This window comes from Lactuca sativa, chromosome 8 (genome assembly GCF_002870075.4).
Source record: "Lactuca sativa cultivar Salinas chromosome 8, Lsat_Salinas_v11, whole genome shotgun sequence".
Taxonomy (NCBI): domain Eukaryota; kingdom Viridiplantae; phylum Streptophyta; class Magnoliopsida; order Asterales; family Asteraceae; genus Lactuca; species Lactuca sativa.
The window spans coordinates 109,258,678-109,284,646 of record NC_056630.2 but is presented as its reverse complement, the minus strand read 5'-3'; the positions used below and the strand labels follow the sequence as shown (position 1 = coordinate 109,284,646).

General features: G+C 36.2%; 1 protein-coding gene across 1 annotated transcript; it reads right to left on the bottom strand.

Moving 5' to 3' along the window:
* Positions 1-1,338: 1,338 nt before the first annotated feature.
* Positions 1,339-7,212, bottom strand: LOC111893167 (isoamylase 1, chloroplastic). Its single transcript, XM_023889231.3, has 18 exons — positions 6,700-7,212; positions 5,814-5,996; positions 5,556-5,645; positions 5,231-5,383; positions 4,681-4,772; positions 4,414-4,555; positions 4,245-4,352; positions 4,052-4,137; positions 3,339-3,410; positions 3,110-3,236; positions 2,940-3,026; positions 2,746-2,838; positions 2,489-2,647; positions 2,282-2,365; positions 2,134-2,214; positions 1,970-2,052; positions 1,765-1,882; positions 1,339-1,667 (listed from the first exon to the last, which is right to left on the bottom strand). The coding sequence occupies exons 1-18, from the start codon at positions 7,066-7,068 to the stop codon at positions 1,392-1,394; spliced, it is 2,403 nt and encodes an 800-aa protein (XP_023744999.1). The 5' UTR covers positions 7,069-7,212; the 3' UTR covers positions 1,339-1,391.
* Between the last annotated feature and the right edge of the window lie 18,757 nt (positions 7,213-25,969).

Genomic DNA, 25,969 nt, shown 5'->3' with positions numbered 1-25,969 from the left:
GTTTAACAGTTTAAGGGACGAAAGTTGTAAAGTTCAAAAAAAACTTAGGTTTGCCATATCCTTGACTAGGTTTGGGGCCAAATGTGAAGAAATGGAACTTAAGGGACTAAAACTACTATATTCATAAAACTTTTGATTTACACCGCCTTTCATTTTCACGAATGAAGAGCTGAAGGAGTAGTTTAGAGATTAGTTTTGGAGAGCTTTGATCGATCTAGAATCATTAGAGAAGGATAATTGAAGATTGAAAGTTGAAATCCTCAATGAAGGTTGCTTAAAATTCAAATTCTATATGTTAATACATTGATTAATCTGAATCTAATGTTAGATTGTATGTTTAGAACACAAATCTAGTGAAGTAACTTCATTCTTAAGGTGAATTTGTCTTCATGAAACTTTAATGGGGTTTTTGAAACCTCATGAAACCTTCACTAGAGCTTAGAGATTTCAAATTCAAGCATGTTATTAGGTTAATGGTGTGGTTTGGATGTGAATGTATCATAGCATTAAAATATTCAATTGGATCAATATTGATGTTAAGAGCTTTAATAGAAGTTTTGAGTTCATCCTTTGGCAAATCTTCCATGAATTCACCAAGTTATTATCAAGGATTATAAAGATCTAGACATGGTTTGGATATTGATCTAAGATTTCGATGTCCAAATCATTTAAAGAAATCCAATGTAAAAGCATAAATGGTGTTTTGAAGCTTTAATGGAAGATGAGGTAGATGACCCCTTTGATTGATGAATCAACAATGGTGATGATGTTGATTAGTGTTTTTAACAAGTATTTGAAAGTCAAATAACATCCTTAAGTAATTAAAAGTAAAATGGAAGGGATTGGAGGTGTTATGGACATGTTTTAGAGGCTTAAAAGTACCAAAATCATGTAGTTTTGCAAGTCTAATGACTCATTCGACCGTGTAAACTTTGAGGGTATAAATATACTCGACAGAGTATGTTCTTGTATGTGCACAAACTTCATTTTTTTGTCCAATTTGGTTGCCTCCATTACCTTCCACAAGCTAAAAAAATATGATGCAAAATGAGTATTTTGGGTGTGTGACTTTGGTTTAGGTATTTTAATTGTAACTGGTCATCAATTACTTGAATTAATGTCAATTATATATGATCACTAAGTGTTTCCAATCAGACTAGGAGTCAAGTGGTGTACATCCTACTAAAATAATTTTGATTGATTGATTTTACATGTTATATTTCATATGTGCAATGTGAATACTATAAGTATTTTGTGCATTCATGAAATTTATTTTGAAGGAAATTTATTTCATTTTGATTCAACTATAGCCTATATGAGGGATGTTTCACGTAGGTATTAGGTAAACAATTTTTAAGGGGTAAATTACTTACATATGAGTATAGGGCTTATCAGATTAAACCACTTACATCAGGAGTGAGTAATAAGATTATAGAGGAATAGCTAAGCATAGGATACAAATTCCCATCAAGAAACTGTGCATATTGTTTCATGGCCACCTCTCTTTCTCTTTCTGGAACATCATCACTTAGAAAATCAAATGGTGCAGTCTTGCTGGTGTCCACCAATGGTTGCCACCTGCACCCTGGTCTTTCAGGCAATGTTATTGTAACCGCTAAATGACTAGTGTTGAAGGCGATATATAGCTCTCCTTTCACCAAATCCTTCTGCATCACACACATCATCATAGCTGCCTCTTAATATGGCAAAAATAAATATAATACATTAATTATGTTTTTATGTAATCTAGACGCATTCTTATACCATGGTGAAAGCCACAAATCTACTTGTTTCAGACCAATCTGGTGTTTCAGGGGCATGTCCATGCCACTGTAGCCTTTCAGCTGTAGGAAAATCATTTAAGCCAAGCGCCTCACATTCACTGTAGAAAAGACACCATTACTTTAAGAATGTGAATGTCATGTACATAAATTTGAAAATAAAAGTATTTATCATGCGATGGACTTACTGGCGGAAGTTGGTGACTAGACGGCAAAATCTGAAAAAATCTGATGATGACTCTTCTTTCTTATCCCACTGGAAGTAGTTCATCTAGGGACAAAACGGTAATTTTAGCTCAAAAGTACATATGCTTCTGTTTGAAAAAAGGAAAAGCAAAGAGTATATCATCACATAGTTATCATGGCAATACGTGTTGTTGTTTCCCCCTTTTGTGTGACCATATTCATCCCCCATATGTATCATCGGTACACCCTGCAAAAGATATAAAGTCATGAAATAGCAATGTACTTTTTTAATTTGTCCCATTTAAGTAACTTACCTGTGAAACCATTAGACAAAGGAAGAAATTTCTCATCTGTCGTTTCCTCAATCTCTTCACTGATATGCTTACAAACTCCCCCTCCTAAATCAGTCATACATATACACAAATAATATGACAGTTGTTAAAAATTATGCAGCCTTTTTTTTTTTTCATTCTCATATAAATAAATAAAAAGTAAAAGAGATGATATAGGAACAAAATTACCTGTCCGCAATTCCAGCTGTTATTGTGACTTTCTCCATCTTTGTTGTCTTCACCATTTGCAAGGTTATGTTTGTCATTGTACATAACTAAGTCAGCCAGTGTAAAGCCATCATGTGCACATATGAAGTTTATACTGTTCCATGGTTTTCTACCACCTTCCTGATGCATACATATAACATGAAAAAATGATTTAAAAAAAAAAAAAAAAAAAAAAAAAAAAAAGATAAAGAAGATCATAGATTAGGGAATAAGGATACCTGGTATAGATTAGGGCTCCCACAAAGGCATTCAGCAAAAGCACCAGAAAATCCATCTGTACCCTTGATGAACTGCCTTACTGTATCGCGATACTGAAACAATTAAACAATTTTTAACAGGCTAATAATTTTATAATTTATTGAAAAGAAATAACGCTTATTTAAGAGAATAAATGAGCCAACAAAAAAAAGACCTTTCCATTCCATTCTGACCAAATACCCCAGTGAGGAAACACGCCGACTTGGTAAAGGCCTCCACAGTCCCATGCTTCAGCGATAAGCTGGAAAGGATAATTGCTATTTTTTTAAAAAGTTAAAATTAATAATTTAAACGATAAGTTTAATTGATAATCAATTTAATTACCTTCACTCCTCGAAGTATTGGGTCATTGCTAATCATGTCAATTAATGGTGGGTTGGTGAGAGGTGAGCCGGTTGTCAGTAAATCATCTTCTACTTGATTTCCATATACATTTACTGCATCAAAAAGACTGAAAGAAAAAAGATACAAAAAGTACAAATGAATGTTGTTTTTTTTTCAAATATTGTTAAGATAAGAATCAGAATATCAGATATTTGGTAGACTAGATGACCTGCTGCCTCTTGTCATGATAGAGGCAAGATCAAATCGAAATCCATCTACATGCATCTCTGTTACCCAATATCTGTAGCAAGGTTTCATAAAACAAAACTTAATTGACCAAGAATCAGGAACGCATGTATGATTGTAAATTACACTTTTGGTCCCTGAGTTTAGCAGTCTTTTTTGGTTTTGGTCCCTAAAGGGATCTGTTAGCAATTTTGGTCCTTATTTTGATGTTCATAATGATTTTGGCCTCGGCTATGAACCCCATTCAATTTGAATTTATAATTGTAACTTTACTGCTTGTTGTCAAGATAAAACGTATTTAACAATATAACATATATTTTAAAATAGCAAGTTATATTAACATATAAATTATTCAAAATTGCTATATTAACAAATTAATTCAATATACAGTATAGACCAAGAACTTTTATAAATCATATGCACAGATAAAATGTTATAAACTAACAAAAAACTACAAATTTGCAGTTTTGGTCCAAGGGCAAGATGGTCAGTTGAAAAAATATCAACAGCTGGGTGTTAGATTAAATGATCCAGATATCAAAATCGTTATAAAACTGTAAAATAAGGACAATGTCTTCCAAATAAATTTCTTTAGGGACCAAAACTAAATAAGTGCTAAACTCAGGGAGCAAAATTGTAATTTTCTGTTAAAATAAAAACAGAAAACAGGGGATAGGTAAGTAGCAACTTATATACCTCAAGGAATCTACTATAAATTGGCGCACAATAGGATGGTTGCAGTTGAATGTGTTTCCACATCCTGAATAGTTGTAGAACTCTCCCTGCAAAGCCATGATACTATGAGTACCTTAAAGAGAGAAAATGACCATCATACCCCCTTCAAATTCATGAGTGAAATGGAAGTGCAGCACTGCTGCTATTACTATACCTTAGGTGCAAGCATATAAAAGACACTGTTATCAACACCTCGAAAAGACAAAATGGGACCATTTTCATTCCCTTCAGCAGTGTGATTGAAAACCACATCCATGAGCACCTGTAAAGATGTGAATTAGAAAGAGGAGTTGTGAAAATTAGAGAAATAATTCAAATCTCACCTCGATTCCACGTTTGTGTGCCTCTTTAATAAGTTGTTTGAACTCATTTATTGCATCAAGGCCACCATTACGACCACCAGCAGATGCATATCTCAACATAGGTGAGAAGTAATTGATAGTTGAATACCCCCAATAATTTAACCTATATAAGAATTTGACAATCCATAGGATAAAAATGAATTAATACTTTTAAAACAACATTTCTAAGCAAAGTAGATCTCATAAAGCACATAATACACTAAAGAAGGAAGGCAGAACTTGAAATACCTGTAGTCACCCAAGACAGGATTGTAGCTGAAGTACTCCAGCTCATTGAACTCATGGCATGGCATTAACTCTATGCAGTTCACACCAAGTTCCTACACCATAAAGAATAGCATTAACAACACTAACCAGTATTGACCTTTCATGCTGCTGAAATGAAAAACAAATGATAGTAATTAAAAATGAACAAAAAGAAACAAAAAAAATAAACATCAACAAGCAAAGCCCTAGGGTATATCCTTCCACAGACTACTATCGTATTCATGAAAGTTGATTTTGGTGTTAAAGGTGCTTGGGATCAAGTGATAATGACCAACGGTTTGGAGATAAAGAATGTAAGAATCATAACTGAAAGGGGTCAAATTTGACAACTAGACCATGAAAGGGGTCAAGAGGGACAACAAGATAGTCTATGAATGTTATTACAAGTTTACTTAAGGTTAAATAATTAGCTCTGTGATTTGTAAAAGTGAGAAATCATTCAAACACATATAACCTTATAGTTATAGCTATGATGGTGAAAAAATGAACTATGGATTTATTAAGCATGTACCTTTAAATGATCAAGTTTTTCCACTACACCAAGGTAAGTACCAGGAGACTCTGTCTTACTGGACTCATGCCTTGTAAATCCACGAACATGCATTTCATAAATCACCAGATCTCTTTGTGCAAATGACAGGGGCAGATCTCCTTCCCAGTCAAACTAAGTCAAAGAAACAAATACAAATCAAAACTGGAACAAGATATAGTTTGATGTGCCATGAGATGAAAAATTAAAAAATAAACATGATCCCATGTTTCCTAAACCAAATTGAATGTGTCAATTATGTTAAACTTAAACATACTGAGGTAAACTATTACTAGTAAACTCATACCTCATGATTAGAAGGGATTGTGCAGGCCATTTGGCTCCAGCAATCATCATCAGCTCCCAAAACACCAAACTCCTCCCTGCTTAAAACAGCCTGAATAAGAACCACAAAGTCAAGGTCTATCACCTTTTAGAAGGAATATGAAATTGTGCAAGCCCAAGGTCACAAGCACAATCAGGATTAAAGAAATAAACATATTGCATTTTAAAGATTTCAATAATAATAAAAGTTCAAATGTAATAGATGAAACAAGCTACCAACTTTAGCATAAGGATCTAATAAGATCCGTGAAGAATCATAGTAATGCCCTTCCTCAGGACAAAAGTCTCCAGAAAATTTGTATCCATAAAGCATGTCTGTAAAATCTCCTTTCAAAAACACATGCCAGACATCTCCGGTCTTATTGGTAAGTTGATCTAGAGGTATCTGCTCAGTAACTCTTTTCTGCATCAAGTGAGAATAGAAAAAGACAATTATGCCCATGAACCAATAACTTATTATGAATCTTAGTACACTATCACCTCTATGCAACAAGGGTCCAACAGAGTGTTTTAACTGCAAAATTGATAAGAATTTTTTGCTTATGGAAACATACTGAATAACATCAATGCCATGTTGGACAGAAGTGACATGTCAGTGATCTATAATGAGCCATTTGATGCAATTTTATTGGTAGTTTGAGAATTTGTTCATGGTCAGAAGAAAATGGGGGTTTTCCATGCTAATTAGTAATTGCAATGCAAAAGCTTAGATTGGTTGCATATTCGGAATCAAAATGTAAGAAATAAAATTAACGGGTAATGACAAAAATATAAATAGGCACTAAAGAATCCGCTTTAATGGAAAATGCATCTTTTTTATTGCTAGAGTGCTTAAAATTTTCAAGTCTCAGTTGAGTTGCAATATTCTTTTGTAAACCATCAGTCCATCACAACATTTCAATTTTCAATACAATCAACGCAGCTAAACATCAACACAAGTTATTAATAAACAAACCGAATGTATAAGTTGATTCTATTTGTCAGGATCGATGATAGCAGTCACACTTAATGCGTTTAAAATGATTTCCGAGCCATGGTGTATATACAGAAACAAAATTTGACGAAACATAATGAAGTAAAAACATACAAAAAAGATAACCGTATACCTCAGGCAAATCGGAGGGAGTCATTAAGCATAGAGTCGCAGATGTGGCATTGCGCGAATATATCGCGAAATTGACTCCATCTTCCTGAGCTGTGGCACCGAACGGCATCGGAGAACCCTGTAAAACCTGAAACCTCGGCGGCAGTACTTTCGGCTTGTCCTTTTCTACCACCGCCGTATCCACTTCTCCTCCTCCTCCTCCCCCATCGCTTGCATTTACCACTAAAGCATTGTTATTCTTCCGAGTACGCCATTTCATATGTATGTTGGGATTTCTTAATTCAAAATTGTGAATAGACGTGAGTTTGGGAGTGTGGAGAGGAGAGTACGAAGCACATCGAAGTAGCTTTTCCATTACAGATGCATCCATAAATCCTTCGAGATTCGTGTCAAGGCAGAGTTTGGCAGTAGTGAGCAGAGATGCCTGAGAGTTTAAGGATGGATGTGGGGTTGGGGTTTGGGTAAACGTGTGATCTGAGAAGGGATTTTTAAACCCGTCATCCTCAATACTCTTTTATCTTGTTAAACATTTGCTTTACTCATCATTTTAAAAGTAACAGGAATTCGTTAAAAGGATTATAAACTTAAAAACTGAAATACGTCACACCTTTGTTTACAAGAAACTGGGGTGGAAATTTTTATTATTTTGTAGGTCTCTATTTGGTTTATCATCGGGCTAGCAAAAAATTCAATTATCAATTTGATCATAACGATTTTCAAATGATTAAACTAGAATAGATCATAAATATACAATTTTGGATGCATTATCTTTATGATATTATATACCAGGTTGAATAGTTTTTAGTTTTCCTAAAGTAATGGAATCTAGTAACAACTTGATTTTATTTTCGATTTCAAGATATTTATGGGTTTTAAAATGGATGATTTTGTTCAATTATTCTACATTGGGTTAAAAATAAATCATTGATATTGGTTAGGGGGTCTTCTCCTCGGTTTGTCTTAACGTTTAAGAAACAATGAAGAGGAATTGAGGCACACTTTGATTTTGCTACACGTTGGATTTGGTTATTACAATCATAGCTAATTATTTACACACTTTTAAATGTTCGAATATGAAATAATAATAATAATAATAATAATAATAATAATAATAATAATAATAATGTACAGTTGGCATATTGATTGTAATTAAAATCAACAGTATTTTATTGTGTATTTGTGCGATTGAAAGTTTTCTTTACACAATGGAGGTTTAGTGGTAAAAATATTATTATTGCTAATTGTATATTTTTAACAATGACAATTATTCTACATTGGGTTTTGATATTGATTGTAATTAAAATCAACATTTTCAATATTATTTCGATTTTTACATCGCGTTTTTTTTTATTCAGTTATATCATTATATTTACAACCAAATGACTGATTCTCCATGTTTTCCTGGTAATCGTTTTTTCCGAATTGCAATAGTCATAAGTTTAAAAAAAATTTGATTTTGACATTGTATTTTGTTAAATAAAAAAATAATGTTTGATGAATAGAAAGACAGAACCCAAAACTTGGTGGTGGAAATTTGAAACTTGGTGGTGGAAATTTGAATTAGGATAACGAATAAAGTCTAATGTAATTTAAGAGATTAATTCGATTGAAATATGTGTAGACTATGGACTACATTATAAGCCTTTCATTGAAGGGTAGTTGGTAAGTTTGAAATATATCTTTTTCCAAATTGATGATTTTTTAATTTATAGTAGATGAAATTTGTAAATTTATGAGTCGGATTAAATGGATGTGTGAGTTGGTTGTTCTAAAAAAAGCCGGTTGAAATATGTGTTCATTTTGTATTGTAGGCTATATTATTTTAATGCGCTAATAAATGAAAATGTATGTAGGGATATCTATGTTTTATATTATACTATAAATAAATTATTGTTATTATATCTATTTAAAACCTCTTAACCTCTTAATTTTGCACCTTGTATATTAAATTTATTAATTTAAGTATGTTATCACATATAAAATATTATCATATTAATTGTAAACTTTTTGAATTATTATTATAATATATTTAACTTGTTAATTTAAATATGATATTAAATACAAAACTTAAATCAAAAATCAAATAAAATTAAAAAATAGTTAAAGAATAATTTTTAAAATAACTAAAAAAAGGTTTAAGTATTAAAATATAAATCCAGAGTGTTATTTATTTGAAAATCCACAACTTTATAAATAATTGTTAATGTTTCAAATAATCATAATGATCAAAATAAAAAAAAAATGATCAAACAAGTACTTTTTAAATTGATTGCTCGTACAAATAGTTAAAAATAAATAAATAAAAGCAATATTTGTATTTAGTTTTATTAATGTGCAAGTCACGTCTAAAGGTTATTGAATATTGTGATAATCAATTTAGTGTAACAATTATTATTTTATAGTTCATGACTTAATGATAGTAACATAATCATTTATAACATAATATAACTGTCAAAAAAAAATTATATAATTTAAGATGTGCAATGCACATATATTCATATAGTATATATTATATAGACAAACACGACATGGGCGCGGTGTGGTCTATGGTTTGGTATGCTTTGTTGCAATAAAACTCGAAAATTACTTAAGAGGATAGTAATTTTTTTGTTACCTTTAAACTTTATGTTGTGTGTGGTATACTATCAATACTTATTAAAATGTTCAAAAAACACAATTATTGTCGATAATAAGAGGCTCGATGTATATTTAATTTTTTTACTGATATATATATATATATATATATATATATATATATATATATATATATATATATATATATATATATATATATATATATATCCCAAAAATCAAGGCAAAATTTTCATTTTTAAAACCATCCAAAAACACATAAGTTTTACAAAACAAGTTCTCAAAAGTCACTATCATTAATCAGAGTATCCCAAAATCATAAAACACATAAAATACAGGATGATGTGCACGATCAATCCTTCATTTTTCTCCTGTCCTCGAAAGTACCTGAAACCGTAAAATCAATTGTGGATTAAAGCTTAGTGATTTCCCCCAAAATACCATACACAACCAAACAGATAACAACATGCAAATATGAGCTTTTCAGCCTGACTATACCATCTTGCATGGCTTACAACCTATATGGACCGTTCTCTAGGTCGTCGGCCTGACTTGACCGCCTCGTAGGGCTTACAGCCTATCCGGACCACCCAGGTATCTTGGCCTTTAGCACAAAGCAGGACCGCCTCAACCCAACCAGAATATGTCAACATATACAATAAATAAGAATAACACATATCCAACAAATATAGGTAACCATTCGGGACTATCAAACTATCATATAACCAACATAACACACTACAAGAAAAAGACCCTTTTACGACGCGCAAACCATGACACGCAATGATTTATGTTACGCAAATGAGAGTGACCTTAAAATAGTGTCATCTCTTCAAAAAATTTAAGGATTTAAGTCACGCATTATTGCGTGCCCTTAAATTAGTGTCCCAAGAAAAAATTAAAAAAACACGGAGGGCACTTTATTTTAATCGCGCATCCTCTGTGACTGTCGCTTTATAATTTTAATGAAACGCGCTTCTCCTATTAACGGGGGGAAATGAAATCTCCAAAATTTTGAAGACCCGCCTTCTTCTTTTCTACCTTCTTTCTATCTTTCATCTTCCCGATGGTCGTAAATGTGAGCATTCCATTCTTGATTTCCCTAAATCTTTCTCATTTTTGGATTAAAACTTGAAAGAATCGACAGAAATCTAAGGTTCCCATTACAATCACACTAATTTTCTTACTCTTAGAGAACCAGTGATTTAGGGCATTACTACATGAGTTCTATCTATGAAGTCTGAGGAGTTCGGATTCAACCCACCTCGTACGGATTAAGGTATGTTTTCTTTCTTCTCTCATCCCAATTTTTTATAATCTTCTATCAATCTCGATTTTACTTATACAACAGAAACAAGCAGAGGAACGATACGGTGCCTTTTTCTTGTCTCTTCCCTTCTGTGGGTTCTCCTTGTTGGCAGTGTCGTTTCTCCCGATGTTGCCATCCTGCTTACTTCTGCACGCCTCCATCGTGTAGTATGATAGTTTCCTGGTTGCTTCAGGTAATCTTGACCTCATGCCGATTCTGGAGACTTCAAAATTAAAGGAGTGTATTTCATTTGCGTAGAGGCATATTCCAAAGGTAATTCTTCTTTTTCAACCACAGTTACCTATTTCATGTACCAATGGTCCTTCTTTTTGGATGATTTTTTTGCCCTTCTACCCTTTCTCAAATCTTTTCATGGAATTATTGATATTTTATGATATAAGTACCTGATTTTTTTATGCACACCAGGTGTTTGACTAAATGTCTGAACCAAAATATATATTATTATAATCAGTAAGTTAGTTAAACCCTGGAATCCATTGCACACCCAGTCTTTCTCTACATGTTACTGGTAAAGTAGAGAGTAAACTAAAGATTACAATTGTTCCAATTCATTATTACTGTTCAGGTACTATGTTTTGTCTCTCTCAATGTCTTCAACTGTACATATGCTAACTAATGACAATTGATTTGAACATTTTGGGATGACTTTCTGGTATAAGTTTGATAGATGATCATTCATCATATTCTAGTGATGTTGAAATGCAGTTTTATGTGTGGGATGAGTCAGCATATGTTCCTGTTGTGGTTAAAAACAAGCCTGCTGAAATCTTGGTTGGAAACATCAAAGCAGAGAGTGTTCACTCCACCTACCAAAAGCAAAAACAAGGATGTGGTCAAAGGGCAAATAAGTCCATGGAAGAACAATGTGGACAAGGTCTGGACTTTTACTCACTCTGGTTAATACTACTGAGATCATTATTGCAACATGGCAAGAATAGTCCTTTGAAATTTAAAGTTAATGTTGATATGACAAAAAAAAAATGGGGAAAATGGGAGCTTTGAGATGCTATCTTTCTCACTTCCTTTGTTTTCCCACAATTCTCATTAACTTTGCATATATTTCTTTTCACTTTTAAGATTATAATCTATTAACTTGTTTGATACATATCTACCTGGCATATTTATACTGTAATATCATTAGTTACATCATGTTATTGGTTGATAATATGAATAAAAAGATATAAAAATGAAAATGAAAATGATTCAGTTTGAGATGTTTTTGAATTTTGAATCCCTCCTCATGATGCTCTAGGAACGTCAAATATATGAATTTGGTATGTAATAAATAATTATAGTGTCTTATGGAATATTTAAACAAAAACTATTTGATGTAAATACGCATGTACCACTTGAAATGGTATTTGAGAAATAGGCTACACAGTCGTAGAGATGAAAAAGAAGATAATGATATATTTGTTTAATTACAAATTATATGCATATTTCATAAAGAACCAAATACTTAATACAATAATAATAATAATAATAATAATGATAATAATAATAAAAAAATGAAACAATTACAATTCTGATTTTACACTTATTTTACAAATTTGATTATACAATTATTGTACAACAAAATTGATCACTCGTATGCAAGTGCAAGTGCTTCTCACCTCTTCCTGAACAAAATTTAACACTCAAATTACACTTCACCTTTCTCCTTTCTCCCCACGTTTTCCGTTTAACTCAACCAAACCCAGTCACTGCTAGGCGGGAAGGTGAAGACCATTTACGAGATCCTAAATTCCAATTGGATGCTTTCAGAGTAATAATTCTTTTATTTTTCTTAGCATTTTAAAATTAAATTTCTGTTTCTAAATATTGTGAAATTTATTTTAAACTAAATATAATATTAACATCAATAATGTTTTTTAGTATCGAACATCTCGGTTGCTTCAAAGTGTTGCAGTCCGATTACAGAAGCATTCAAAGACTCTTGGAAGTTTTGGTGCTTGGAATCAATGTTTAAATCATCTTTTGACTCTTACGGAGTCCCACATCGAAACTGTCATCCTTGAAAATTTCATTGAAGCAATTAAAAGGTGAATTAACTTTTTCTCACTCTCATATATTAATTGGTGATCTAAGGATTAAGGTGTGTGTGTGTGTGTGTGTGTTTTCTTATCTAATTTAGGTGTCCAGAAGCAAATTCTAGTGCTGCTTTGAAGCATGTTTATGATCTTTATGCATTGAATCGCATATGGAACGATATAGGAACTTATCGCAATGTGGACTATGTCGCCCCTAACAAAGCCAAGGTAATTAGTAATTAGTAATAACTAATAACTAATAAATAAATAACCCTTACATTATCATTTATCAATTTGCCTTACTATTTTTTTCTCAATGTAGGAATTTTATTTTTAGTTGTTGGAATAATGGGTGTTTTTTGTTTTGTTTAGATTGCTACTCTCTTTCATATAGGAACAACAAAAGCTCATCCACCTATACTGGATCATCTTTCTGCAGAAGCAAAGGATTTTCTGCTAAAATGCCTCCAAAAGTATGAATTCTGTTTTTGTAATAATTCATATTATATTATTATCTTTAATTTTATTTTTTTTCCTTACCTTTATTGGTTTATGCTATGATAGGGAACCAAATCTTAGGCCTGATGCATCAGAGTTACTACAGGTGATCTTCATCTTCAAGCTTTATTTATAGTCACTAAACTGGAAATGAATAACAATTAATTTGGAAACAAAAAATAATATTCATTTTTCTTTTCCTTTTAAACTTATTTGTTTAATAAACTTATTTATGAAATATGCATATAATTTTGTTGTACTATGTTTTGTCTCTCTCAATGACTTTCTGGTATAAGTTTTGTTTTACCAAATCAATCTTATGTCACTTTCAATTTGGTTGCTTTTTTTAATTATTGAGATTTTTTCACACTGATTTGGAAGGCATGTATGTGTTCTAATCTTGAGTGAAGGTTGTATGACTTTTCATAAAGTTGTTTGGATTTTATTGAGCATAATTTTTTATTGAACATGAGTTGTCTATAATTGTGAGGCTTCAGTTCATAAACTATGTTCATTTATTTCGGTTCAAGGGTATTGAAGACTTAATGTAGACTGAACAAGTTAATTATATAAAATCGTTTCAGGTTTCCAAATTCCAAACTTTTATTTGTTTTAGGCTTTTAGCAGAGTAGGATGAGCTATAACATTGAATTCAGAAAGCATTTAATTATTATAAGTGTAATGTTATTGAATTTGTTGTAGGCAGAGATAGGATGGGATTGCATTTCAAATCATTCTTCCATAAATTCAACTACTTTGGGTTCCTTCACAGGTTTTGTTATATTAAAATTTATATATGAAGGATCACGTGAGAATTCATCCAAGTCAGTTTACCACAGTAAGGATCAGCGGGAGTTTGAATTTGGTTAAGCAAGATTCTTTCTTATTTATGGTAATGCTCTATTGTTGTAAAATTAATGTTTATTTGTTTATGATATAGGTTTGTTGGGTATTTTATTATGGTTGTAAGATTCAATTCTTTGTTTCATAACAGTCATGGATACCTTATACAGGGCAAACCTCAAATGCTAGACTCTTAGAGAGAGGTTATTAACATTTAATCATAAAACCCATTAGATTTTTATCCACTATTACCAAATTAATGATCTTATGAAATTGTTTCTTTAAACAGATAAAAATTTATATACCATAAGAGTTCTTTTGTTGATATCCGATCAATTCATAGGCATACTCCAGCTATTGGCTAGCAATATGTTATTGTTGTTCTGTCATCTGCTACAGTTAAGCAACATGTTTTTATTGCCAGGTTGGTTTACTTCTATAATAGGTTGTTTATGTTCTAGATGTTAAGCAACATCTTTTTATTGTAAAAAGAATGGAGGATCTTGATGCAAAGCCTTTTTTGTATTCTTTCCAGAGTTAAAGTTGGACAACTCCCCTATCGAGATATCACTGTTTTGGCTCCAGAAAACACTCTTGTACTTTATGTAAGCTGGTTAAGTTTGTTGCTCTTTCCATCTAGTTGTAATGATCAATAACTTTGTTAACAATATATATATATATATATATATGAAGCGTATGTGTGTGTATAAGTAAAAGAAAAAGCTCAAAGAAACGTTTGTTTTTTGGTGTCTCCAAGTGCTTAACATTTTATAATGAACTTATATGATCTTCACTTAATTAGTCAGAAAAGCAATGCTTGTGTAGATATGTCCTTCCTTCTTTTCAAGACCATGGTGGTGTTTCACACAAGGTCAAGCCATTGGAAGCACCAACTGCTTTCCAAGATGTAAAAATTGTTGGATTGGCTGATGTTGTTGAAGGGCGAATCAATGACATTGCAAATAATGGACAAGTTTGATATCTACTCACATACATATATGTTCTCACTTGTTAAACTCCAAAAATCTGTCTGATGCAATGAACTACACTAACAAGCAACTGACAGCAGTTGTTGTGTCTAAAGGGTTAAGACCTGGTCTTACAGGGACTGAATCAGGTGCACCACCAAGATTACTATCTCTGGTACAAAGATGTTAGGATGCTGACATTCACAATAGGCCTTCATTTGATGATATCATCTCCAAACTTGATCTCAGCATGGTTTTGCCCTGTTGCCTGTAACAGGCCTCTAAAAGATTCTCCTGTTCTTATGTATTTGTCTGGTAATTTGTGTTTGGTTATAAAATTACACAAATTACCATTTTACCCCTACAAAATATGCTTATATTTACTTCCTAGTTGGATGTGATACTTTTTGTAGGGTTGGAAGGAACTGGAACTGGCCTAGCCTTGTTGTACATGAGAAAGCTCTTGGAAAGTGAGTTGAATTTGGCTAAGTCATTATTGAGTGAGATAGGCCAATGTACAACTGCTTATCCATATAATCAGCTATTTGGAGCATTAGTCTTAAAGAATTATGAAAGGCAAGATGCAACTTTACTTAGTTGGAATTTGATGTACATAGTAGATTAGATGCAAATTTATATATTGTAAGAAATAGAATTGTATGACATTAAATTTATGCAATGGATTCTATTTTTTGTATATGATATTTTATTATCTATTATGAAACATTAAATATAAATTTAATTTTAAAATAAGTAAATCTATAAATAATATTTTTTTAAACATTTAAAATTACGATACGCAAAAATGTGTGTCATCTTCATTTATGACATGACCTTTCTTGACAGGGGCTTTCTTGATACGCATTGCGTGTCATTAACACGTGCGTCGTAAGATTACGACACGCGAATGCGTGTCGTCTTCCTTTATGACAGGGCCTTCCTTGATACGCATTGCGTGTCGTAAACGCGCGTCGTAATTGCGCGTCGTAAATGAGCGTCGTAAATGCGTGTCGTCTCTCTTTATGACAGGGCCTTCCTTGACGCGCATTTGCGCGTCGTCTGAGCCTTTTACGACGCGCAATGAGCGTCATAAAAGGCTGTTTTTCTAGTAGTGACATCATCATATATACCATGGTACATAACCTAGTAAGTCAACATTGGTGCCTTCTGTAACACCCGTTTTCCTGGATGAATCGAATTAGGGTTTCAAAAAGTTAAAAGGTTGGATTTTGGAAGAAAATGAGCCTCACAACATGATACATAGAGGCTCACGACGTGAGTTGGGTTTATATGGAACTTTTGTTTCGGGATGGTCTCATGACGTGAGACATGGAAGCTCACGATGTGAGAACTGATGCAACCCAAAACTATGATCTTTTAGGGTTTCCTTCATATTTAAACACCTCTAAACCCATTTTAGGGTTCATTATTAGCCTCCAAACCCTCTTTCACCTCATAAAACCTTAGCCTTCATCCCTTGCTTGGTTCTTGGCCATTTTGGAGTATTTCTTGGTTTGGAAAAGAAGAAAGGAAGAAGAAGAAGGTGATCTTTGGACAAGGCTTGCAAGGAATCATCACCTCACATTGCTTATAGACCCTTGTAAGTGTCAAAGCTTCCACCTTTATGGTTGTTTGTGGCTAGATCTAAGTTTTGTCCCACTTTTCTCCTTGGTGGAGCAAGTTTGAATGAATGGAAACCATAAATTTGGCAACTTTATGGATTATAAAGGTCCTTAGAGTGCCATGAAGTTCAAATATAGTGAATGGTTGGGATTTGGAACCTTGCATGAAAATTGGATGATCTTTTCTTCAATATTGGTCCCAAATGAGATCAAGACATGTATTGGACATACATACGCATAAGTGTGACAACCCGATATTTCAACTCTTTGTAATGACCTAAAAGGTCAAGTATTGTAACCACTTTTGAGTTAATAAAACTAACTTTCATAATGAAATGTCCAAATAGTTCTATTTAAATTCCTTCTATATTTAAATGACTTTAAACCATGATCGTACGTAAAAAGAACGCCCAAATCCGACTTCGTATATTGAAGTTATGATTTTTCCAAGTTCAGATTAGCAACAGACAGCTAAAAACTCGAATCGGAGATCGAGTGACTTTTGGCCGGAATGACCTAAACGAGAATCGAAGGTCTCGACAATGGTATTTCAGCGGTAAAAAGTCTGGCAAAAACCGACGTCAGATAAAGAAGTTATGAATTTTTGAAGAAATTCCTTAAACACGATGAGTTATAAAATAAATAATAAAAATAATTTCGGAATTTGCCAACGGAGTCTAAACGAAAGTTGTAGAGCGTAGTCTCACCTACGCGTGGATATAAAGACCATCGAAAACGGAGTTCGTATGAAGAAGATATGATTTTTTGAAGTTTATTAAATAAATTATATATTTATTTAATTCAAAAATCAAGCCTTATCCGAAGAGGAGTCAGCGTCCTCATCCGAGGTACGCGCTGCGTACCCCTGTACGCCCTGCGTACCCGAGGGACTTGGCCTCGGATCGTCCACGTCGCCCTATGCGAGGCTACCGACCCGTCCGACCCGCCCGTCCGGCCGACCCGTCCGACCCGCCGTCCCATCCGACCCGCCAGACTGATCCGTCCCATCCGAAGCCGAGGCAGTCGAGGCTTCGGTCATGCATGACGTACGCGTACGCACTGCGTACGAGCGTACGCCCCGCGTACGAGGCTTCTCAGACCTCCCTATAAATAGCATGCGAGGGCTTCCGAAAAAGATGCTCATTTCTCTCCTTTCTCTCACGATCTTGCCTCATTTTCCGTGCCCGTTCAAACCCGAAGCTCTGGTCTTTTTGCTCAAGTCCCGAGGGTCGATTTTACTCCCGAGATTCCCGAGAATCCCGAGAAAAATCCGTTTCCCGAGACGAAACTCTGCCCGGTTTTCCATCTCGCTATCTCCAAACTTTCAAGTGAGTTCATACCCCTTAATTTACCTTTTAAATGTTCTATAAATTCTTTTATATGATTTCAAGGGGGGGATTACAAGTAAAACACACGAGTATTATCGTGTGTTACATAAAGAACTATTTTATATGCTTTTATATATATCCAAATCACATGCGATTTATAAACTATATAGGAAACTTTCATATAAATATAAAATATGTTATATTCCATCTTTTGAAATACAAATTGTTGTTAATGCATGTATAAACTAATCATTTTCTTAGATTATATGTATACTTGCCTATCTTAGACTCTACACAAAAATCTATGCTTTCATGACAAATGATTCATTTTCTAGGTATTTCTAAACAAACGAGACACACTTTTAGAAAACTATAATAGGTATAGTTTTACGAACAAATTTCTAACACTTATGTACTAGAAACATGAATTTCAAGAAGTCACTTTCGTATACAAGAACAAACGTAACATTTTAACAAGTAGATCTGTTTTTATACCACGGTTTTGTGAGACACTATCTTCATGTACATTCGAGTACACATTTCAAGTCCTGTATTATATACCAGAATCCCTTGGAGGGGGAGCATGGTGTTTGTGTATAGATCTATACAGGTTTGACAACCCGCGCCCTGACTGTTAGCTGCAGTCCACCGTTTGGGGTGACAAACGTCATAACATTCCAACGCCTGAAGAACGTTGTGTATAGGCATTTCAAGTCAATAGTATGGTTATAAAACTCACATGGGGTATTAAAAATGCATTGATTTACAAGGTTTTCAATCACATTGGTTATTTTACACTTACATACATTTTAGAAACAAACATTGGTCTTGAGTGAAGGCTACTTTTATACTAGTAGAAAATATAGGATTTTCTAAACACAAACAAACAAAGACAAAATATTTCGTTTCATACAAACATTGTCACTTAAAGACTTATGAAACTCACCAGCTTAAATGCTGATCTACTCTTTCAAAATTACTTGTATGTCCCAGGAAATCAGTAATTTCAGGTATTCATTACGCTTTTGATGAAGGGATGCTGCGGCGCCAGTTTAATCTCGTATTTTGACATCATATTGTAATTGGTTTTGAACATGTAACTTTTGACAAATGTAAACTTTCAATTATATATATGATGGTTGTATTGCTTTCTTTACTATGTATTCATTTGTTACGTTACCACATGAAGTCATCCGCCCCCGAACGTTTCCGCCGTTCAGGTTTGGGGGTGTGACAGATTGGTATCAGAGCAATGTTTATAGTGAACTAAGTATATCGAACCGCATAAGATATACAAACTATAAATGCTTAAGGGACTAATACTCTCTGACAAAACAAATTTTCTTTTTACGCTTAACCAGCATTGCGTTCAACTTAAATTGATAGTTCATTTAAGTAGAAATACATGCATACCACAAATTATTTTCATGATTATCCAACTATACAAGTATTTAGACAAGTTGACACTACGATTGAGACTCGATATATGTAATCAGATTTTGGACAAATATAGCGTGATCAACTATATTTGCCCGAGATTGGACCAACGTATATCGAGGAATGATCGTAGTAAGCAACAAGTCAAAACTTACCAAACCATTACTAGAATCAAACACAAGAATTTAAATACTATAGGAGTATTTGCTATCTAAACTAGTTTAACTTACATGTTTTGCATGTTTCAACTTTATTCCATTCTTATAACCCTATTTCTCGTACAGTCAAATGGCTGGATTTCACCACCCTGGCGACCCCTACTTTCCCAACCAAGGCAACGGAGGATGGATCGAAGATGATCCCGAAGAGGACGAGGAACCCATGGAAGTGGGTGATGACTCCGGTACCGACTCAGAGCCGGAAGTTATCGATCCACCACCCATTCAACCTCCCGTCTTCGTAAGGAACTTTCAAGGACCGACTCCCGTCTGGGGAAGTCACCTCCACCATTGGAGCCAACAGCAAAACCTACGCCCTCCCTATGGCATGTGCCGGGACTTCTATGATGTCCGCGGCGGAGGTTCGGCTGATCGAGCACTCCCGGTAATGGTGGGTAAGTTAGCCAATCAGTCCTACCAGTCTGGAGTTCAAGCTAGCCGACTCCGGGATGTCAGCGTGGAAGTGCAGGTTCACACTTCTGACATCCGTAGGCTGGAGAAGATACAAGACAATGCTCAACTCCAAACCGAAGCATTTCAAGCGCAAATGATTGCAGCCCTCGCTGAACTGAGGGAACAACAAGCCGCTTTTGATAGGCGTCTAATGGAGTCGAAGCAATCAGATGCGGAGTCAAGCTCCAAGCGCAACCTACGTCGCAAGTAGTGCTTGTCAAAGGCTCAAATTTTGTTATAGCTTAGGACATCGGCTAAAAGTCTTTAAATTTCTCGAACTTTGTAATCGGAGACCCTTTTAGGGGTCAAATTTTCATGATCGTTGTAACAACTTTTATATTAATATAAGTGACACTATTATTACTATGTTAAGTATTTCGTTCAAACCTTGAAAGGTCTTTGAGAAACCAAATACTTGTTTCATACCTTCAGTCTTACAAATAACTTTCATTCTTCTATTTTAAGACTCATACTATCATCTGTTGTTGAACTATAACGATTTAGTTCATGAGACACATACATTTTCTATTCTATGAAATTCTTATCCTTGTCTTTTCAACCTATAGTTGAAGGATGCCTCCGCGTAGGAATCCAAGGCGAAACAACGGTGGGGAAGCACCTGTACCACCACCACCTCCACCACCTCAATTTGATGCTGTTATGTTCCAAGCAGCAGTCACCGCAGCGGTGGCAGCTGCCATGTCACAGATCAATAACTCGAGTACTAATGGCTCGGGATCTGGCTCACACCCATCCAACCATGGCGAGAGTCATGGACCACCTCGAGAATGCACCTATAAGGACTTCACTAATGCCAAGCCCCGGATGTTTTATGGAACTGGTGGTGTGATGGCCCTGAGGCAGTGGATTGAAAGGACGGAGGCGGTCTTTGAAATCTGCTCCTGTCCCGAGCACAGCAAAGTCAAATTTGCAACTTTCACCCTTATTGATAAAGCTTTAACTTGGTGGAATGGCCACGTTAAAGTACTTACCCTAATCGTGGCAAACTCCATAAGCTGGGAGAGCCTGAAAGCCATGATGATGAGAGAATACTGCCCACGGGGAGAGATTCAAAAGCTCGAACACGAACTATGGACTCTCGGAATGGTTGGTACCGACATCGCTACTTATACCAACAGATTCTGCGAGCTGGCCATCCTTTGTCCTGATATGATTGCTCCAGAGAGCAAGAAAATAGAAAGGTACATCTGGGGACTGATGCCCCAAATTCGATCAAGCGTGTTAGCTTCCAAACCTGACACCTTTGAAAGTGCTAAGGAACTGGCACAATCTCTGATTGACTACGGAGGTCATCAGAACTCAACCACTTCTGCACCAGAACCACAGAAAGGAAACAACAACAACAACAACTACAACACCAACAACAACAACAACAACAATAGCAGGAAGAGAGTGTGGAATAAAGGGAAGGGTGGGTCTTCCCAAGAATCCGCAAAGAAACAACTGGTTTCAGTGAATGCTGCCACTGTACCTACTACAGCTCCTACAAATACCTACCCAACAAAGCCTTATGTAGGTAACCTCCCAAAGTGCACCAAATGCAATTACCACCACCATGGACCTTGTCGGGAAATGCAGTGCGCCAACTGCAACAGGAAGGGACACACAGCCCGTTTCTGCAAGGATCCCGCAAGGCCGATCACTCAAGTTCCCAGTGCGGGTGTAGGGCAGACTTGCTACGGTTGTGGCGAGGTGGGCCACTACAAGAGAAACTGCCCTAAGGCAGCAGGCACCGGCGGTGTGGGACGAGTTTTGGCAATAGGCCACGACGAAGCTGTAGCTGACCCAACTATAGTTGCTGGTATGTTCCTTCTCGATAATTCATATGCATGCATGTTATTCGATAGTGGAGCGGAGAGAAGCTTCGTGAGTCAAAACTTTATTCATTTACTTAAACCTAAACCTAGCAAGTTAGAAAAATCATTCACTGTAGAGATGGCCAATGGCAAAACCGAAAACACTAACTGCATATACATGGGTTGTACGTTAACTTTAGACGACCATTCTTTCCCAATCAATCTCATGCCGGTCCAAATTAAAAGTTTCGACGTCATAGTCGGCATGGATTGGTTGAGTCTTCTTCGCGCCGACATCATGTGCTTTGAGAAAGCAGTCCGTCTTAATCTCCCTAACAACGAAACATTAGTTATCTACGGCGACAAATCTAGTACAAACCTTCGCATCATTTCGTGCATCCAAGCTCGAAAGTGCTTGCGGAAGGATTGTCGAGCATTCCTTGCGCACATTGTTGATACAAGTCAAGAACTGAAGGACAACAAGAGCATCTCGGTAGTACGCAACTTTCCCGATATCTTTCCAGAAGAACTACCAGGATTACCACCGCAACGCCAAGTCGAGTTCAGAATCGACTTAGTTCCAGGAGCTACCCCAGTAGCGAAGTCGCCTTACCGTCTCGCACCAGCAGAGATGCAGGAACTTTCCAGTCAACTTAATGAACTCCTTGAAAAAGGATTCATAAGACCAAGTTTCTCACCTTGGGGAGCACCGGTCTTGTTTGTAAAGAAGAAAGACGGATCGTTCCGTATGTGCATCGACTACAGAGAACTGAACAAACTTACTGTCAAGAACCGCTATCCTCTACCCCGTATCGACGACCTATTCGATCAACTTCAGGGAGCGAACTACTTCTCAAAGATAGACCTACGATCTGGATACCACCAATTACGAGTTCTAGAGGGGGACATTCCAAAGACAACTTTCCGAACTCGTTATGGACACTACGAATTTGTAGTGATGCCGTTCGGATTAACCAATGCACCAGCAGTATTTATGGACCTAATGAATAGGGTATGCCGTCCTTACTTGGATCATTTCGTCATCGTCTTTATCGATGATATACTTATCTACTCCCGAAGTGAGGAAGAGCATAGTCAGCACCTACGAAAAGTCCTAGAAACACGGCGAACGGAGAAACTCTATGCGAAGTTCTCTAAATGCGAATTTTGGATTCGAAGAGTTGAATTTTTAGGCCACGTTGTTAGCGAGAAAGGTATACACGTGGACCCCTCCAAAATTAAGGCCATTGAGAACTGGTTGGCACCTAAGACACCTACGGAAATTCGTCGATTTCTAGGTCTCGCTGGCTAATATCGCAGGTTCATAAAGAATTTCTCTAGCATTGCGAAACCTCTTACTACATTAACCCAGAAAGGCGTGGCCTTTGACTGGGAAGTGAAACAAGAGAAGGCATTCCAGACACTAAAACAGGCCTTGTGCACCGCACCGATACTATCCCTCCCCGAAGGGATAGAAGACTTCGTAGTGTATTGCGATGCGTCAAATCAAGGACTTGGTTGTGTTCTTATGCAGAGAGGGAAGGTTATTGCTTATGCCTCCCGACAGCTTAAGACACACGAAGTGAACTATACAACACACGATCTCGAGTTAGGAGCAGTGGTATTTGCCCTGAAGATCTGGAGACACTACTTATACGGAACAAAGAGTACTATTTTCACCGATCACAAGAGCCTTCAACACATTTTCGATCAGAAGGAACTCAACATGCGACAACGACGATGGGTTGAGTTACTAAATGACTACGAATGCGAAATTCGTTATCATCCTGGCAAGGCCAACGTAGTAGCTGACGCCCTCAGTCGAAAGGAATACACTGGTCGGAGGGTCAAATCTCTAACTATGACTATCCATTCCCACTTATCCACACAAATTAAGGAGGCACAAATGGAAGCTTTGCAACCTGAAAATGTGGCGGGTGAATCCCTGCGAGGAATGGAAAAGAATCTAGAAGTCAAGGGTGGCGGAGCCTACTATCTCATGGACCGAATCTGGACCCCGAAACATGGTGGTTGCAGAAACGTAGTCATGACCGAAGCTCACAACTCAAGATATTCCGTTCACCCGGGTTCAGATAAAATGTATCTGGATCTTAAGAAACTGTACTGGTGGCCTAACATGAAAGCATAAATTGCTACCTTCGTGAGTAAATGTCTTACTTGCGCTTAGGTTAAGGTCGAGTATCAGAAACCGTCAAGATTACTACAACAACCAGAGATACCAGAATGGAAATGGGAGCGGATTACTATGGACTTCATAACCAAGTTATCCAAGACGACAAGTGGACTCGATACCATATGGATCATTGTCGACAGATTGACCAAATCCGCGCATTTCCTACCCATCAAGGAGACTGACAAAATGGAGAAGCTTACAAGAACTTACTTAAGGGAAGTAGTGCGACTGCATGGTGTTCCGATATCCATTATCTCCGATCGAGATAGTAGATTCACTTCAAGATTCTGGCAGTCACTACAAAGTTCCCTGGGGACTAGGCTAGACATGAGTACAGCCTACCACCCACAAACAGACGGACAAAGTGAGAGAACAATACAAACTTCAGAAGATATGCTGAGAGCCTGTGTGATTGACTTTGGAAAGGTATGGGATATCCAATTACCCCTTGTCGAATTTTCATACAACAATAGTTATCATACAAGCATAAAAGCTGCTCCGTTTGAAGCCCTCTACGGTCGAAAGTGCAGATCCCCTCTGTGCTGGACTGAAGTTGGCGATACCCAATTAGCTAGAGGAAGAGTTCCTGAGAGCACTCTCACTGGTCTGGAAATCATACGAGAAACGACAGAGAAGATCGTTCAGATTCGTGAACGATTGAAATCCTCTAGAGACCGATAGAAAAGCTATGCTGACCAAAGGAGGAAACCTTTGGAATTCCAGGTAGGAGACCACGTCTTATTAAAGGTCTCACCGTGGAAGGGTTTAATACGTTTTGGAAAGCGTGGGAAACTAAATCCAAGATGCATAGGGCCTTTCGAGATTCTTGCCAGAGTCGGCCCTGTGGCTTACAAGCTTAACCTACCGCGCGAACTTAGTAACATCCATCCAACCTTCCACGTCTCAAACTTGAAAAAGTGTCTGTCCGACGAGACTCTCGTTATTCCACTCGACGAGATCGAGATCAACGAGAGCCTCAACTTTGTGGAAGAACCAGTAGAAATCATGGACCGAGAGGTCAAACAAACAAAACAAAGTCGCATACCCATCGTGAAGGTTCGCTGGAACGCCAAGCGGGGACCTGAATTCACATGGGAACGCGAAGATCAGATGAAACAAAAGTACCCTCATCTCTTTCATGTTCACTAGTATCTTTACTACTTTAAATTTCGGGACGAAATTCTCTCTAACGGGGGGATGATGTGACAACCCGATATTTCAACTCTTTGTAATGACCTAAAAAGTCAAGTATTGTAACCACTTTTGAGTTAATAAAATTAACTTTCATAATGAAATGTCCAAATAGTTCTATTTAAATTCCTTCTATATTTAAATGACTTTAAACCATGATCGTACGTAAAAAGAACGCCCAAATCCGACTTCGTATATTGAAGTTATGATTTTTCCAAGTTCAGATTAGCAACAAACAGCTAAAAACTCGAATCGGAGATCGAGTGACTTTTGGCCGGAATGACCTAAACGAGAATCGAAGGTCTCGACAATGGTATTTCAGCGGTAAAAAGTCTGGCAAAAACCGACGTCAGATAAAGAAGTTATGAATTTTTGAAGAAATTCCTTAAACACGATGAGTTATAAAATAAATAATAAAAATAATTTCGGAATTTGCCAACGGAGTCTAAACGAAAGTTGTAGAGCGTAGTCTCACCTACGCGTGGATATAAAGACCATCGAAAACGGAGTTTGTATGAAGAAGATATGATTTTTTGAAGTTTATTAATTTAATTATATATTTATTTAATTCAAAAATCAAGCCTTATCCGAAGAGGAGTCAGCGCCCTCATCCAAGGTACGCGCAGCGTACCCCTGTACGCCCTGCGTACCCGAGGGACTTGGCCTCGGATCGTCCACGTCGCCCTATGCGAGGCTACCGACCCGTCCGACCCGCCCGTCCGGCCGACCTGTCCGACCCGCCAGACTGAT